The following is a 16,973-nucleotide window of genomic DNA, read 5'->3' on the forward strand; positions in this document are numbered from 1 at the left end:
AGAAAAGGAGTTGTGCATGCAGTCTGTATTCTAAATGCCTTTTTCAGCAGCTTTTCTTTTTTAATATTAGGTAGTTAGAATCATGCATCTTCCCGGATAATATGTTTTTTCCAACATCTTTTAAAAGACGTACCAACTATGTTTTACTGTATTTGGCAGGCTGAAAGTGAGTAGGGGCTAACTTGCATTGCTTGTAATTCTGTATTGGAGTTGAGGCACGAACCCAACCTCCTTGTGCTGTACTCAAATGGGTAAAATGAGCTTTTGCTTGTTTCGAGGTGCATACAATTTGCACAGACTATTCTTTGCGCATGCCAGACAGAAAATTTCATTACATGAAATATATGTACTTGTGATTCGTACTGGTTTTTGTGACAGATATATACCAGCAGTTCCAGCTAAATGTAGGCAGGCTTTTAAAGAAGATAGCGTCTTAGCCGAGCAAAACAAACTTGAGGCTGTTAAGAGTCATACAGCCTAATCCAGAGTATCTCTTTATTCTCCAAAGTAATAAATGACTCGTTAGCCATCTTTTTTTTTAATTATTGGTTTCAGGAATGATATTTCGGTGCAGAGGAAGTTGTAGTAGGCTGTCTTGAAGAACAGCTGACTGAAATGTTTGCACCAAACTGCCGTTTACATAGGTTCTTTTCAGTGCCCATAAAAGGTAACAAGCATAATAAAAAAAGCTTCCACATGACAACTGTTCTGCTTCAGCGTCCCAGCATGGTCCTTGGCAAACAAAATCAACTTTTCTCTGGAGCATTCTCCTGAACAGGGCTCTGCATGTGTACTAGGTGAGAGATGTACCAGCAGCTGGCCATTTGATAGCTTTCTTTTAAGGGCAGTGAATACAGCTGCATAAATGGTACCTTGGTGCAAACACTGCAGCAGACTTTTGCAAATTCTAACTGACAGTTTGTTCCTCAAGCCAATAATTAAGTTAGCTTTAGTATTTGCTTATTAACTTTAGAAAACAAAATATATTCAGAAGACTAGGCCACAAAACTGAGCTGGCTTCACTGGGCTTCGACAGTCTACCTTCCACATTTTTTTTTTTTAAAAGCTCAGTTACATTTAGTAGAAGCTTGCCTGTTATAGGAAATATTTCATTTGCTCGCATTTTTGTGTGTGCATGCATGCCTTAATTGTGAATGCCCTTATTGCTGCAGTTGTAGTTGTTATGAAAATTTTCCATCAAGCTGTTTCTATGACAACTTTATTTTAGTTCATGCGCAAAGAACCTGATGAACAAGGCATGATCAGAGAATGGGACTTTGCTGACCTCCTCTTGACTTACGCTGGACTTAATGAGAAGAAGAAATCTCGCATGATCAAACGCATCAAGAAAAAGTTCAAGAACCAGTCAGAGGTTTGTCTTCCTCCATTCAGTTATCCAGCATTCATCAATGCAATGCACTGTTTACATTACAGCAGGCGCTCTGTATCGTCAAGATATTGTGTGGAATTGGCTCAATAAAACATGCCTGGCTATGCTTGGACAGGTTCAGAGCCTGGCTATGCTTGGACAGGTTCAGAGCCTGGTTATGCTTGGACAGGTTCAGAGCTTAGCTATGCTTGGACAGGTTCAGAAGAAAGCTTTCCACTTGAAAACTATTATGCCATTTTTTTTTTTATTTTTTATTTTTTTTTTCACAGCTTATGTGTTTGAAGGTTTTTTTGTTACACAGCCTTTTAAAATTGTAATCTTTGGTCACTAGCCTGGCTTCATAATAGGCGCCCTAGCTAAATGTGACCAAAGTTTTTAATAAGGCTAAGATTTCTCTGGAGCATTCTATGTAAATGAAATTAATTTAGTCCTGCAGAAATTGCTTGCCATAGTTTGGAGCATGTTCTTCACTTGGCTTAGTTAATTAATTAGCCAACTTTTAGAATTTTGACTTCTTGTAGACTGTATTGAAGAGCAGCCTGCTGTGATTTGTCTCTCTTTTTACTCGTTTTAAGAGAAAGCCTACACTGTACAGAAATTGCAAAGTAAAAGAGTTTGGTATTTCAGTGTTTGAAGTGCCTTCAGAAGAAATTTGCCCATATTTAGGCACAATGAAAAAAATAAAGAAAAAGGAGTCTGCCAAGCACTTAACTTGCAGCAGCACTATTATTTAACTTGCACAGAATGCTCTCTCTCTTTGAAGCTGTAGTTATGTGTAGGTGAGACACCCTACATACTGTTGGAATAAAACATTTACTCTCTAGCTAAGCTTCTGTGGACACAAGCCAAAAGCCAGCATATTGACAATAAGTTATCTAATACAGTTCAGAAGAAAGGTTTCTGGCATTCTTATAAGGATGTCAAGAACAGGTAGCTTATTGTGCAGACCCTTGATTTTCTTTTTTTTTTTTTTTTTTAATTCATTATGTTCTTTTTTCCTTTCATCTGTGCTGGCACACTACACAACACAAGGTAGAGGTTCAATTCATCTGCGGAACAAAAAAAAATCTGTTGGTAGAATAGTATTATATTTGTAGCACCTGCGCCTCTGATGCGAATGCTTAGCTACCATGCTGGGATCATTGAGTTTTGTTTCGAAAAGAGAAAAAAAATATCTATGCAAAGCAGCACAGTATCGTTTCTTCACTTGCAAGCTATTAGTTTGAGTAGCTAAAATTGATAGTTGAACAAAATAGAAATTAAACACTGAATGACAGCCTGTGCTAATGAAGATTGGAGGGAACTTAGTGTCTGCCAGGCTTGAGTCGTGCAACCGATTTATGTTAGAAAAAATAGATAAGGAACAGAGTGCAGTGATAGCTCAGAGAACTTGTCTGTACTATCAAAGGGATAAATCAGAGATTTGAAATGGCTATATAATAAATTGTATTTGTTCATGTTTTCTTCTTTTTGGAGGGGACGTGCAACAGTCTGGATGCATAAATGATTCTCTGCACCTAAAAACAGGGTATTAGCCTTGACGACTACCTGCAGTTCTTCCACTTTCTGAGCAACATTACTGAAGTTGACACAGCACTGACATTCTATCATATCGCAGGAGCTTCCATAGATGAAGGTATGTATAGATTTGCTGAACTTTGCTTGAGCAGAAACAGTCTCTTTACATTGCTAAAATAGGGACCTAAAATTATACCACCATAACCAGCCTTAGTTTCTGCAGTCTTACTGCCACATGATGGATTTCATGAAGTAATCCTATTTCACTGCGAAACCTCAAGGACATTTCCTCCTGGTACAGTGACTTTCTGGGCTGCTGTTATAGGAGATACTCACATGATGTCACAGGCACCATTTTGCAGTACAGCATGTAGCTTCAGAGGTGAAAGTTGGAGCAGGCTGTGATGAACTGATTAAATAAGCCTTAAGCCTTTCGCTGTTCTACATACACAATAAAGTTGCACTCACTGTGAGTTCAGTGTAGTAATCTCCTTACAGCACATTTATCAACTCTCACAGTATTGTTCATTTCTAGCATTTTCGTCTAATGTAAATACATAGTCTTTTCTGTTCGTTGGTGTCTTTAGTATTTATTGGCACAAACTCTGTGTTCAAAACACAGCTCAAATTATGCATCTTTATATATTAGTGCTAGCTTCTTCAAGTTTGCAGCAGGCAATAAATCTTGCCCAAAGTTTAATGCTTAGATGAATCTTTTGCTTCATTTATTTGGTAAACAAAAAGTTGCTGTTCTTGATTTGCTTCTTAGCAACCCTGAAACACGTGGCTAGGACTGTTGCACATGTGGATCTCAGGGACTATGTCATTGATGTCATCTTCACATTATTTGATGAAAACAGTAAGTGTTCACTTTTATTGCTTCTTTTGAGCAATGTCCATTACTTCCCTGACTCTTACATCAGTGGTCGAACAAATAGTCACTGTATCTTGCCACCATTATGTGTAGCCAACCACAACACCAAAGCATTAAGGTGTTTTAATACTCATTTCTTCTACCACTTATATTAAACCTTAAGTTCCAACATAGTAGGTTCACTTTGTGTAATGTTGCTGTATGCATGCATAACCCATTCATTGCATTACATCAATTGCTGTAGTTCAGTGTTGATTGCTGCAGGCTTAGAATTTTGTGAATTGCAGTATGCATATCAACTACAACTCCAAAAGTTCAAGTTGTGAAGTAGTTCAGTAAAAAAAAATATTGCTTTCATTGCAGTGGATGGTCAACTGAGCAACAAAGAATTTGTTTCGGTTATGAAAGAACGCCTTCACCGTGGCCTTGAAAAGCCCAAAGATACAGGATTTGTAAAACTGATTAACTCTGCATGGAAGTGTGCCAAGTTGAAAAAGCCAGTGCTGCTTGACATATAATAGAAGCCAATGGCATGCAGATTTTTTAGTGTTTGTTGTTGCTGTCTTGTCACAGATTCTGAAAAAATAGTGAATAGGCTTTACCACTTGACTGTGTGACTTTTTTTAGAATAATACAGTTGAGAAAGCGGCTTGCAGAGTGAAAGTTGTGTTGCATAATAAAGGCTGATTCATCATCCATTGGAGTGATTCATAATGTGTTTATAATTTTGATACAAAGGTAATTTTAATCGATGGACTGCTCACAAGAATCATGTTCCTATATTCCATCTACGTATAGTTCCAATTTGTTTTGCTGAAACGCGAAGCTAGAAGGTACAAATTGGTACAGAAAATTATAGGCCAGAAGGCTTTTTTCTGTCAATACAGAACCACCATCAGTTATAGAGCTAATCATTTGCACTAAACATAACTACTCTGCATTCAAAACTGTTGCTGCCAGTATATTCTGGATTGCATTTTGAAGGTAATTTGTGCTTAACAAAATCCGTGCCAGTAGCAGGCTGTTTCCAACGGTGACATTGTGAAAAAGTTCAGCAGCAGTGGTCATGTGCATGTCAACCTCATTACTTAACGGCGTCTGAGGTGTGCACCATTAACACAACAGTGTTAAAGACCCTTTTCTCCCTAAAGTCCATTGTCGTTGTTGTATGCAAAAAATCACGGGCGTGGCTCTGGCAGGTGGCATAGCTATGAACTGACTGATCGTCGGGTTGTGTGACATCACGAGACCACACAACACACAACCTAAGGAGTTTTTATATAGGTACGCTGAATGGGTATCTGAATACTTGACCAAAATTTTTTAGTCTTCTTTTACTAGCAGATGCTTCCCAACTGACTGGAAGCGAGCAAAAGTTATACCAGTCCATAAAAGTGGAAATAATTCTGTTAGCTATTATCGCTCGATCTCGCTCACTAGTACAGTTTTGAAGTTGCTTGAACATATCATATCTGAGCACCTGCTCAACTACATCGACCAGCATGATATCCTGTATTATCGCCAGCATGGCTTCCGAAAGGGGCTGTCCGCAACTACCCAACTGATAGAAATAGTTCATGACCTCGCAGAAACAATAAATTCACATGGTCAAACAGACATTATATACCTTCACTTTGCGAAAGCAATTTATAAAGTTTCACACTAAAAATTGTTATATAAGGTTAATGCGGTCTTTAAAAATCAAACACTCACACAGTGGTTTTCCACGTATATATCCTCTCGTGAACAGTATGTAATTGTTAGAGGTTGTCAGTCCAACATTCTTCCTGTTGCTTCTGGTGCGCCGCAGGGTAACGTTTTAGGCCCACTCTTCTTTCTCATCTTCATTAATGATTTGCAAAGTAGCATTGATGTTCCAATAAGACTTTTTGCTGACGACTGCGTGATGTGCAGTAGCGTAAATATGATTGATGATCAAATTTAATTTAATTTAAATCTACAAAGAATAGTTAAATGGTGTAACAACTGTCAGATGGAGTTAAACTTAAAAAAAGTCTGTGTTCATGTCAGTAACTAGAAAAAAAAAATGTTCTTAATTTCAATTATCAAATGAATGGTTACATGCTCGAAAGAGTTGATCAGTATAAATACCTAGGCATAACTTTTACATCAGACCTACGATGGAATACCCACATTGAAAATGTCATTTTCAAAGTTCTTAAAACACTATGGTACCTGCGACGCACTTTGCACAGTGCTACCCCAGATGTAAAGTGCCTGGCTTGCAAAACCCTAGTCAGACCAATTATTAAATATGCTAAAGTAGTATGGGATCCTCACACAGCAACTAATTATCACAAGCTAGATAGGATTCAGCGACTCGCTGCAAGGTTTATCTATAATAAATACCGCTGTAACCATTCTTCAACAGACCTCTGCCAACAAGCCCAACTACCAATGCTAGAAAGTAGAACCAGGTATGAAAGACTCTTTACCTCGTTATCAATAATTATCTAAAAATAAATAATCAGATTACTTTGAGATCAAACCTAATGAGACATCAAGGCATTGTCATAGTAAGTTCATCTCATTGCCGGCTATAAAAAATAATTTCTTCAAGTTTAGTTATTTTTCGCGAACTTGTAAGGACTGGAACTCTCTACCAGATTCTGCTGTTCGATCTTCATTATTATGTGAATTTCTACGCCGTTTAGAAAAATTCATCTGTGGCACTAACACAGGGCGATGAGGTCATATTGCTGTTGTGGAAGATGGCTGTTGTTCAGATTTCTGTGTGATGCATTTTTGTTTTGTTTGTGTGTGTATTCAGATACAATTTTTGATTGACTATTGGTTTTCATAGCGTTTTGTATTGCTCATTTTTTCGTTTTTTGTATTTTCCACTCCTGTTACAGCCCCTTATGGTGGCTGACAGTATGAATAAATGAATGACACTGCCGAGTTGGCAGGCGCTGCCAGCTCGGGCTTCACCAATCAGATATGAGGTCGAGATCGGAATGTAGCCTTCCAGGACCCGTCGATCCCTAGTTTGACATGTCGCCCCTAGGCCATGCAGAGTCCTTCGTATGGCTTGTTTAAAGCAGGGATTAATGCCCATGGTGCATGGTTTATCACATAATGCAATATTCTACGACTATTCTAATGCATGTGTAGGATAAAAGGGGCACAGATAAAACACTACTGACTAAGCAAGTAGCAAAATGAATGGATGCAAATGAAATCTGCAAGGGAAGCCGACAAACGGGAGTCATTAACGCTGTCACATCATGCACTTAAAGGCACGAGCTAAATTTCCCCTTCTACTTAAATTCCCTCTTGCACTGCTGCTGACCAGAGCTGCTCTTCCTGTAAAAGTGCATTTTGTACAGCTTTCAATTGTGTGATTAAAATACCAGAAATGTGCAGCTGAAGTGGATGAGAAACCAATTTGATGTCATTTTATGATTTCAAGGAAAGCTAGATAACTTCAGAAAGCAAGTCACGGCTAAGTTTCATTCCTAGAAGAACGGCCTAAAGTGCTGCAATGATACCTGAAGAACATTGTAAAAGAGCTAGTAAAGTGCGTAAACCCTGCAAGCAGTTGCTCGGAGAAGAAAGCCATAAGCATGCATAGCAAGGTGATGAAGTAGGGTAATATTTACATGCTAACATAAAGGTGTGCCAAGCAAACCGAAATGTCACTGATGTGGTGATCAAGGTAGGCAAGATGGTTGCTGAACCAGTCTTCAATGCACATATGGATGTCGAAAGCATAACTCTGTAACAAAATTCCGCACTTCGTCTAGTGTGAAAGGTAGAATTCTTTTCTTGCAAAAATAGAAAAAAATTGTATAGGTTTATCCTGGTTAAACTTAGTTATCCGTCGTGCATAAGCTCTGTTAAGCATGGCTACGCATCAGCCTGCACCGAAGCATTGATGCACTCAGGCAAGCACGGTCCTCATGCATGGGGAGACTCGGCAACAAAGCGCCGGCAGAGCAGTTGTTGAACCCTCGCCTAGTCACGTAGTCCGTGCACATTAAGGGGGGACACGGGTCTTAGAAGCCGGAAAATCGCCGAAAAATCGATTTTTTGAAAATGATATTTTCGAAACCTGCAAACAGTTCTTCACCTGTCTGCAAAGTTTCACGCGTCTAAATTCAGTCTTTTACCCGCAAGACCAATTTATATTGTCGCTGTTCACCAAATTTCAGCCGAAATGGATGCCAAAAACGGCAGTTTACCGCGACGCGCAGCTCCTGCACCACGCGTGCTATCGGAGCCATCTTTGTCTCTCTTGAAAGAGCAGCTTTTCCTCTTCAAATTCCCGCCATTCATGTCTCCGCCCAATCGTTAGCCCGAGAAAAGAAACGCGCCAAAAAAAGGTCCCGACGCGCGCTGCTATTCGCTAATCGGGGCACGTGATGCAAGGGTGCTACTCGATTGGCTGAAGCCTTCTCCGTCGTCTGCTCGACACGCTCGGTCGAAGCAGCAGAGCGCAAACAAGCGCCATTTTGTTGTTGTGTTGGCAGCGGAGCGAACGCACGATGCATCGACGAGCTGTGAAATTTCGCTCCAGGCATCGTTGCGGGAAGGGGGTGAAGCGCTCGCAAACCGAGAACTTTAAAAAGGGCACCAAAACACCACGGGATACCCAAGACGTCGAACTTCACGCGTCCGATGACGACGGAGTCGAAGCCACCACGGTAGGCCTAACTTCCCCGACGCCCGAAAACGGCACCGACAACAGCTGCGTACGCTACGACACGACCTTTCTGCAGCCCTTGGAAGCAGAGGAGCGGCGAAGAAAAGCGGCAGAAAGAACGGAGAAGCTTGCATCAACTGCAGCAACAAAGAGAAAAAAAGAACTTCTCGCTGACAGCATCGGCGCCCAACCACTCGGCGGGACTCCCTTCACCATTGTGTGTTTGGATTCGGTGAACGCTTTGCTAGAGTCTGTGAAGTGCAAAACGTGCTGTGAGAATAGTGAGAGAAGAACGGGAATATGGACTTTGTGTGAAGTTGGATCTTGTGTGCGACAACTGCGGTAAGACGTCGTCGGCATGGAGCTCGCCGCGCGTCGAAGGCACTCAGAAAGCAAATCCTTTTGTCGTGAATGTTCTCGCCGCGCGCGCCATGCAGGCCACTGGCAATCGCCAAACGGCTTTGAACGATGTATTCGCGGCAATGAATGTGAGCCATCGAGGTCTCCACACAAAAACGTGGCAGGCATACGTGAAAACGAAGCTGACGCCTGCTGCCAGTCGCGCGGCCCAGAAGCTCATCACCAAGTGCGTGGAGTCGGTTCGCGAACTCTACGCCGAACTGCGCATAAACAATCCGGGAAACATCGCAGTTTCCTACGATGGATCCTGGATGACGCGTGGACATTCGTCGCACTTTGGCGTCGGCACGGTAATTGAACTTTTCAGCGGTTTGGTGCTGGACTATGTTGTGCTTTCCCAACTACTGTGCGGGGTGCGAGTCGGGTCCGAAAGAGGGTGACCCGTCATACGAAACATGGGCAGCCAACCATGTTTGTCAAAAAAATACGGCGAAGAAGGCAGGTGAGATGGAGGTGGAGGCCGCCTTGATTTTATTCAAAAGGTCGCTAGAGCGCCATAAGCTGCGCTACACCACTGTTCTCTGCGACGGCGACAGCAGGACTTATCTTGCCTTAGAAGAAGAAAAGGTGTATGGTTACATACCTATTGAAAAAGAGGACTGTGTAAACCACGTTAAAAAGCGCATGGGAACAGCACTGAGGAACGCAGTAGCAAAGTATAAGGGCCCTGGCTCCGACAGCCTCGGTGGGCGGGGAAAACTGACTGGAGAGCTGATTAACAAAATCAGCTCATATTATGGGTGGGCATTGAAGACCCACAAAGATGTCTATGCAATGAAGAAGGCAGTGATGGCCACATTTTATCATACTACTGCCAACGACACCAAGGCCAACCACACATTTTGCCCACCAGGGCCTAGCTCGTGGTGCAAGCAGAATGCGGCAAAAGCCAGAGGCGAGCCGACACCTAAACATCCTCGCAGTCTGCCTCCCCATGTTGGTGAAGCCCTGCTGCCCATATTTGAGCGCCTTTCAGAGGAGAAACTCTTGGAGCGATGCTTGCGTGGGAAGACACAAAATAACAATGAAAGCCTGCATTCAATGATATGGGCGCTTGCTCCCAAGCAGTCACATGCCTCATTGTTTACGGTGGAGGCTGCTGTGGCCGAAGCCGTAATGAAGTTCAACAGTGGGAACGCAAAAACCTCAGCGGCCATCCTCACTGAGCTGAACCTCAACGCAAGTGCCCAAAGTGAAAAGCGCATGCTTGAGAAAGACCTGCGCAGAAGCCGAGCATCAGCATGCAAGCGTGCATCTAGAGAGAATATGCTGCAGGCCTTGAAAAGGCGCCATGTTGGTGGAAAAAAGCAGGCTGATTACATGCCTGGGGCTTATTAACCCTTTGGAGATGTGAACATGCAATTATTTTTTGCTTGCATTCATTAAACTTAGTTTTCTTCGTTTTTTGCCTTTTTCTCAAAACTGTGTTTTGTGTCTGGTTGCAACTTTGCCCAAGAGACATCTCGGCACCTAGAGCAGCTAGAGCTACAATTCTTTTTGCAATGTGAAGCTGAAAGTATAAGGGACGCAATGGTGGGAGCAGATTTTTCATTTTTGTCTCTAGAAGTTTTTTTTTTCTGTATTTTTTTTTGCCCAGTCGCCATGCTGGGAGCATAAATTTCAGTGGGCTGCTAAATCTCTAATATTAGCTCAATTTGAAAACTGCTTTCACCGTTGCACTCCTTACACATTGTAGTTTCTACCCAGATATTAAAATTGAATTTCTAATGAGTTATTTTTTTTCTATTGTTTGGGCAAACAATAGCAAAAAATTTTTAATATCTTGGGAACTAATTGAGCTACAAGAAAAACAATTATGTATTTGAAATCAGCAGAAAAAACTTAATACCTGTGCCTAATTTCATTACATTTGGACTGTAAATAAAGAAAACAGCTCTAGTACCCATGTCCCCCCTTCCCAAAGTGGCCAAAATTTGCGAAGCCTTCCACTATGAAGTCTCTCGGCTGAAGGTGAATAGTGCAAGTGAATGACCTTAAACCCAGGTGTTCAAAACTTAAGGAGCCCTCCACTATGGCATCTCTCGACTCAAGGTCAAATGTGCAAGTGTTTCAAGTGGGAGTTTTTGTGTGAAAGTCTCTAGCCTGTAGAACTATAAAAGGTGTATATGCAGACAAGCACCTAGAGTGTTCACACAAGCACTTTCCTGGTACCACTGTAGCTAAAAATTGACGAGGATAATCTTTGTTAAACTGATTATATTGCAAAAGCACGGGCTTTTTTTTGTCTTGCTTGTTTTAACGCAATGTAATTGCTGTTTTTTACACAATATTTAACTGATACAAGCTTTCTGTAGTCGGGCGCAACAGTTTCAGTTGTACATCCATGAGCAAAAGTGGTATACTCCATGCAAACCGCAACGATTGCATTTTTTCTGTATAAAAATGTGCCAGACAAAATTGTTTGGACAAGGTGGCAAGTATATCAAGGAGGGTACCTTATGCATATCTCAGAAATAACTGCTTCTCTGTCAGAAAAATCTGGCGGGCAGTTTTTTCGCAGCACGTGGAGTATACCACATTTGCTCAACAACTGTAGATGTGGCGCCATGTGAGAGCCACCACGTCAAATGGCAAACGTTTAACCGCAACCTTCGCAATCAGCTCTTGTTCAATAGCATGCTTGAATGCGAAGGCCACGGGCTTAACCCTACTTGTTGCCCCATCTGAAAGCGGCCGCATCAAATAGTGAAGGTTTAATCCTACTTAATCCTGGTTATAATAAGCAAAAGCACTCGCCGCAGTTAAGACTCTCAGCTCCTGAATTCGAGTCTGAACCCAATCGGTTTGAACCCACCGAGTTGTTTGTTGTTGCTTTTTTTTATTCTCCCTCTGGGGGAATCACTACAGCAAGTGACAGTCAGTCATAGGCTCTATCACTCTCTCTGTTCGCTGCTGAACTTGAAAGACCTGTCAGGTAGAGTCACGTGTTGAAGCTGCTATACCGGACTTTTGGATTACCCGCATGAAGCAACACGTTTGTGACGTCACAAAACAGCTTTTGTCGATCAGAAGGACGGCGCAAACAAGATCGGAGAAGACTCTTGGTCAGTTCCTATCATAAAGCTTGTGTGTTACTGTTTGCAAGGGTCGGAGTAAATCTGGATACTGCTGGCGAGTTCTAATTCAAATGTTTGCCGAAGAAGTGACAGTGTACGGCAATAAGGTTTTTTTTTTTTTTTCCGGTTATCTGTCTGCTTACTCCCAATATGTATACCTTCATGCATTTCATTTAAATGAGTATAGACAACTAATTATTGGTTTCGTGTTTTATCCTTTGTAATTCGTAATACATTACTGTACATGCATCACAATGTAATAGTCACATACGGCAGCTGAATAATTTGTAGTAAAACTTCTTTTCTCACCTGTTTCAGTTTCGATATTAAAGTCAAGTTTAGGTCAAGTGAGGGATGAATAAAACAGTAATATAATCGTTCCTGTGTCATTTTAATTCACCAGAACACTAAAGCCAGCCAGCCTCGTGAACGGTCACGTGAGGGATGAACAAAATAGTGATATAATCGTTCCTGTGTCATTTTAATTCATCAGAACACTAAAGCCAGCCAGCCTCGTGAACAGTCACGTGAGGGATGAATAAAATAGTGATATAATCATTCCTGTGTCATTTTAACTCACCAGAACACTAAAGCCAGCCAGCCAGCCTCGTGAACGGTCACGTGAGGGATGAATAAAACAGTGATATAATCGTTCCTGTGTCATTTTAATTCACCAGAACACTAAAGCCAGCCTGCCTCGTGTACAGGAATCGCAAGTGAAGAGTCGATGATTATATCATTGCATTTTAATGCCACACAACCAAGACTTGTGAGTCCACAGCCATCTCTTGGCTGCTGAAGCAAACTGATGAGAGGAAATTCAATAAAAAATTATATAGCGGTTGTAGGCGAAAACCACGTAGTGATCCATATACAGGAATCTCTTGCGCATCATTAAGAAGAGGTCATAAACATTTTGCATTTATTGCCCTTTAAGAATGCTTCGATAAAGTTTATTGCCTAAAAAATTGCCTCTGCTTCCTTAGACATTACTGTTGTGATTGCATAATAAAAACCAGAAAGGTCAAAACGTACCCATCTTGGATACTAGTCTGTAATGGTTTCATACACACTACTGCCAAGCCATCATGCATCATGTCCATCAGGGTACCTCATCAGTCTATTAATAAAGTAGTGCAGACATGCTTTTCTAGTCGGTCCACTGTGACAGATGAACTATCTTTGGGCTGACTTAAAATGGAACAGCAATTAAACGTGAAATTCAAAAATTGTAAGAACTGCAGTATATTGAAAATTATACTATCCAGATTTCTTAAAGAGCAAGGAGCAGTACACGAAAGTCACTTATGTAAATTGGTTGTGCAGCCAGGTAGACTCAAACTGTGAGAAAAATGGTTATAATAAACTCAGTAATTACCTAGAATTCATTAGCATTTTATTTACTGCAGTTAGCATGTATGTTTATATTGAAAAGTTGTAGGCAGCAACATTTGTAGACTTTTATACAATTTTAACACGCCTATGTTCTGAGATATGCACACCTTAACTTTCAGCCCAGAACCACCTAATTACACATGTGAGACCACGACATTCAGCATAAAGCTGCTCCCTGGTGTGGCACAGTGCTTCGCTTGACAACAGTGTGGAGAGACGGGAAATGCTGGTAACTTATTGTACTTGGCCTACAAAACAAGAACACTGGGTGGATGGAGTGGGGAAAGAGCTGTTTCTTCATGCAACTGATTATCCAGTCAAGAACGAAAAGTTAATCCCATCACCTGTAAGTCCACATTGTCAGGCGAAACGCTATATGTAGCTGTGTCACATCAGGGAAGAGCTTCTTGCCATGTGCTGCAATCATGCATGCATAATTAAACTGGTTGAACTGCAAATTTAGATGCACGTATCAGGACACAGGCACATTATTAATATTGTACAAAACAGAATAGACTGTGAATGCCACTGCCCATAAGTTTCTAATATAAACATGCACGCTAACTGCAGCGACTAAAAAGTGAATGTATGAACTTTAGTTAACCTCTGAGTTTACGATGACAATTTTTTTTCACAGTTTATGTCCATCTGGTCGCACAAATGACTCTCATGTACTGCTCTTCATACTTTTTGAAAAAATCTTGAAAGTACACCTTTGAACATGTATAAACTTCACTTCACAAAAAGTAGTCTGAAACAATAGGAAAACCTATCACATGTCACATTTTTGAAGCAAAACGGATGTGCATAATGCATGAATTATCAGCAGTTGTGCATTAAGAAACTTTTAGTAGTGTGCACAAGGAAATATTTGGAAAACATGGGCAAGCATTTGCTCTCTCAGCCAAATGATGCAAAAATATTTATGTTTGGCATTATACAAAGCAAAAACCATCAAGAGTAGCTGTAAATTATTTTAAGCTGCTTGAATACCAATTGTAAGCATGCAAAGCAGCAACAGTTTTCTGCTTATTCCTTTGTACACCGATATATTTTGCTGTTATGTGAAGCCATATCAGCACTTACAGCAAAAAATGAAAAAAGATTTTTCTAAATGAGCTCAATGACCACTTCATTGTGTTTGTCCTGTATGCCTTCTGTGGGTCTGCCTAGTATTGAGACCAACCGAATTCTGGCGTCTGGCTGCAGCAGGGCTCTGACCAGATCTTGAGGCATCCTCTGTTGATCCAGAGCTCCACTGATGGCTTGGCAGGTATTGCAGAGGAGCAAACAGGCTGAAACTGCAGTGGCAAATGTTTTAGAGTGTTGGAATATACCCCCAAGGAATTAGAACGGTACGATGCCTCGGTGACCAGTTGGATGAGAGTGAAACTTCTGGCATCTGCTCAGATCGCTCATTCAATTGCATGGTGTGCCAAGCATTGTGAAGCATCTGTCAAGCATCCACTGGTTGGACCACAAGGAGGGCTTGCTTCCTGCTGTCAGTGCTGCGGTTGTGACGCACCCTCTCTCTACCGAATCTTGGGGTCACTGACTTGCTCACAAAGATGTTCATGGGTCCCCATTACGCCCTTCCTCGAGGCCTTAGAAAAGCTGATCCATGTCCACAGTACAGACTTTCATGGCTGGCTTTATGTTCTACTGACTCTTTTTTTTTTTCACCAAGGTGGGAAACAATTTTTTTAGCTAGTTGCAAATGAAGATTTAGAAAATCATCTCTATCATTAGGGACTGTTTTCCTCATGCTGACCAGTTTCAAACAGTAGTGAGGTACATTACTGACCCAACACAGACTCCAAACATCAAGGTCAAGATTACTATTCTGCAATACCTCGTGTCTCTGCTTCAAGCAACGGACCCTGGGATATGCTGATCAACACTTCTGAAACACAGGCCATGTTTGAAAAAATCTCTTCATGGGTTTCAACCAGGAGAGCCCTGAACTTAAAGGGTACTCCCAGGAAGTGATCGTGCTCATTTTCAAACTGAGGCCAGGTGGATGATGATGATAAGCTTTATTTACTCCCAAAATAGGGGAACCAGCCGAAAGACTGGTCGCACTGCTTAGAGGAGGTCAGCAGGGATCCCTTGGGACTCTGCAGCCTCCAATGCACGCAAAATAAGCTGGTGCTGTTGGGCAAACTCGGTGGTACGCAGGAGGGACTCCCACGCATCAACTGTAGCTGAATTGTCTGTGTTGTGTACATGTCCACATCTTGTGAATGAATGTGGCCGGTTATGAGCAGTGTTTGCACGTGGGTGCAATAAGATTTGGGAAAAGTTTACTATATAGCCATGGGTTTGGAAAGGTTCCTGTTTGTATTTTGCTCCAATGAACGGCCTCGCGCCAGGATAGTTCTCGGTGTGCTGGGGGGTACAGACATCGTTCGAACCGATGTCCGTGTATGTAACAAGGCGTGAATGAGTGCCTTGTGGAGTGTCGGAAGAAGTGGCAGGTTGAGGAGGGTGCTCCGCCCGGTAGTTGAGTTCTCGGGCTAGAGCGTGCGCCTGTGCATTCCCGCTGAGTGCCTCATGGGCTGGGGCCCACATGAGAAGACGAGGTGTAGACTGTAATGGGAGAGATCGGAGGATAGTGCGTGCCTGTCGGGATATATGACCTGCATCGAAGTTACGAATTGCTTGTTGGAAATCGCTAACGACTACTTTGGTGAAAGGGTCGGTCAGAGCTAATGCAATGGCAACCTCTTCCACGGTGGTAACAGTTGAGGACGCTGCAGGCATTGTGCCATTTTGTCCCGACCCCGGGTAGACGCTCCAGATCACTTCCGGCATCCTTCAATCTGCAAGTACAGGGCACCCTGATACCCCGTACCGACCAAATCTGCCTGCTGGGCCTTCATCTACAAGATAATGGAGGAAACGCCACTACTCTTAGCGAATAGATCAATCTGTAATCCAAATCAGCCACCTGCTCAAGAGAGTCGCCAACAAGCATAAGGGCATGTGCGAATCCAACCCTTTGCTCCTCGTACAAGCTTTCGTTTGTACGCGCATTGCCTACGTCGCCCTTTACTTTCACCTCATGTGAACAGATCAGGGGTGACTGGATGCATCGCTATGCAAGGCATACAAGACAGCATTGGGTCTACCCATGTCTACTTCCACCACCAAACTAATGATCCTCGGGATCTCCAACACAGTCGAAGAGCTGATTGAAGCGACTCTAACTTCCCAATATGAGCGCCTTTCGCTGACACATGCAGACCATGCAGTGCTGCACCAGGTAAGAACCACCCCTGAGGGCGACTTCTACGTATATGAACCTCACGCCTGAGCAGAGACTCAGTCTTCGTATACCTCCGCTTCCAAAACGAGTGCAGAGCCAACTGAGCCCACCAACTCCAGAAACGTTTTGCCGGTCACCCCAACGTAATATACACAGATGCCTCCCACCACCCCCTTCGCCCGGCTATGGTAGCGGTTGCATTGGCACTGCACCGAAAAAGAGGCCAGGTGGAGATGTACGTGTTACTAGCACACTTGACCAAAAGACCCAGGCAAAGTGAAAATGAAGAGCTGTGAACAACCAGCCTCATAGCCTCCTTTATGCCAGCCCCATCACATCATCTATCGCTTGTATACCAAATGGGA

The 16,973-nt window shown here is 42.3% G+C and overlaps 1 protein-coding gene and 1 pseudogene across 2 annotated transcripts in view; both read left to right on the top strand.

Annotated features, from left to right (window-relative positions):
• Positions 1 to 4,480, top strand: part of MICU1 (Mitochondrial calcium uptake 1) — a 35,849-nt gene extending 31,369 nt beyond the window's left edge. For both annotated transcript variants that reach the window (XM_084588967.1, XM_084588968.1), the window contains 4 exons: positions 1,229 to 1,372; positions 2,918 to 3,026; positions 3,678 to 3,767; positions 4,146 to 4,480. In XM_084588967.1, coding sequence (XP_084445093.1) covers positions 1,229 to 1,372; positions 2,918 to 3,026; positions 3,678 to 3,767; positions 4,146 to 4,300 — 498 coding nt within the window. In that variant the 3' untranslated portion in view covers positions 4,301 to 4,480. The remainder of the gene's footprint in view (positions 1 to 1,228; positions 1,373 to 2,917; positions 3,027 to 3,677; positions 3,768 to 4,145) is intronic.
• Positions 4,481 to 13,002: 8,522 nt separating this feature from the next.
• Positions 13,003 to 15,364, top strand: LOC146203895 (CLIP-associating protein 1-like; annotated as a pseudogene).
• Positions 15,365 to 16,973: the final 1,609 nt, after the last annotated feature.

This window comes from Amblyomma maculatum, chromosome 1 (genome assembly GCF_055883805.1).
Source record: "Amblyomma maculatum isolate TAMU_Amacu chromosome 1, ASM5588380v1, whole genome shotgun sequence".
In the NCBI taxonomy this organism is placed as follows: domain Eukaryota; kingdom Metazoa; phylum Arthropoda; class Arachnida; order Ixodida; family Ixodidae; genus Amblyomma; species Amblyomma maculatum.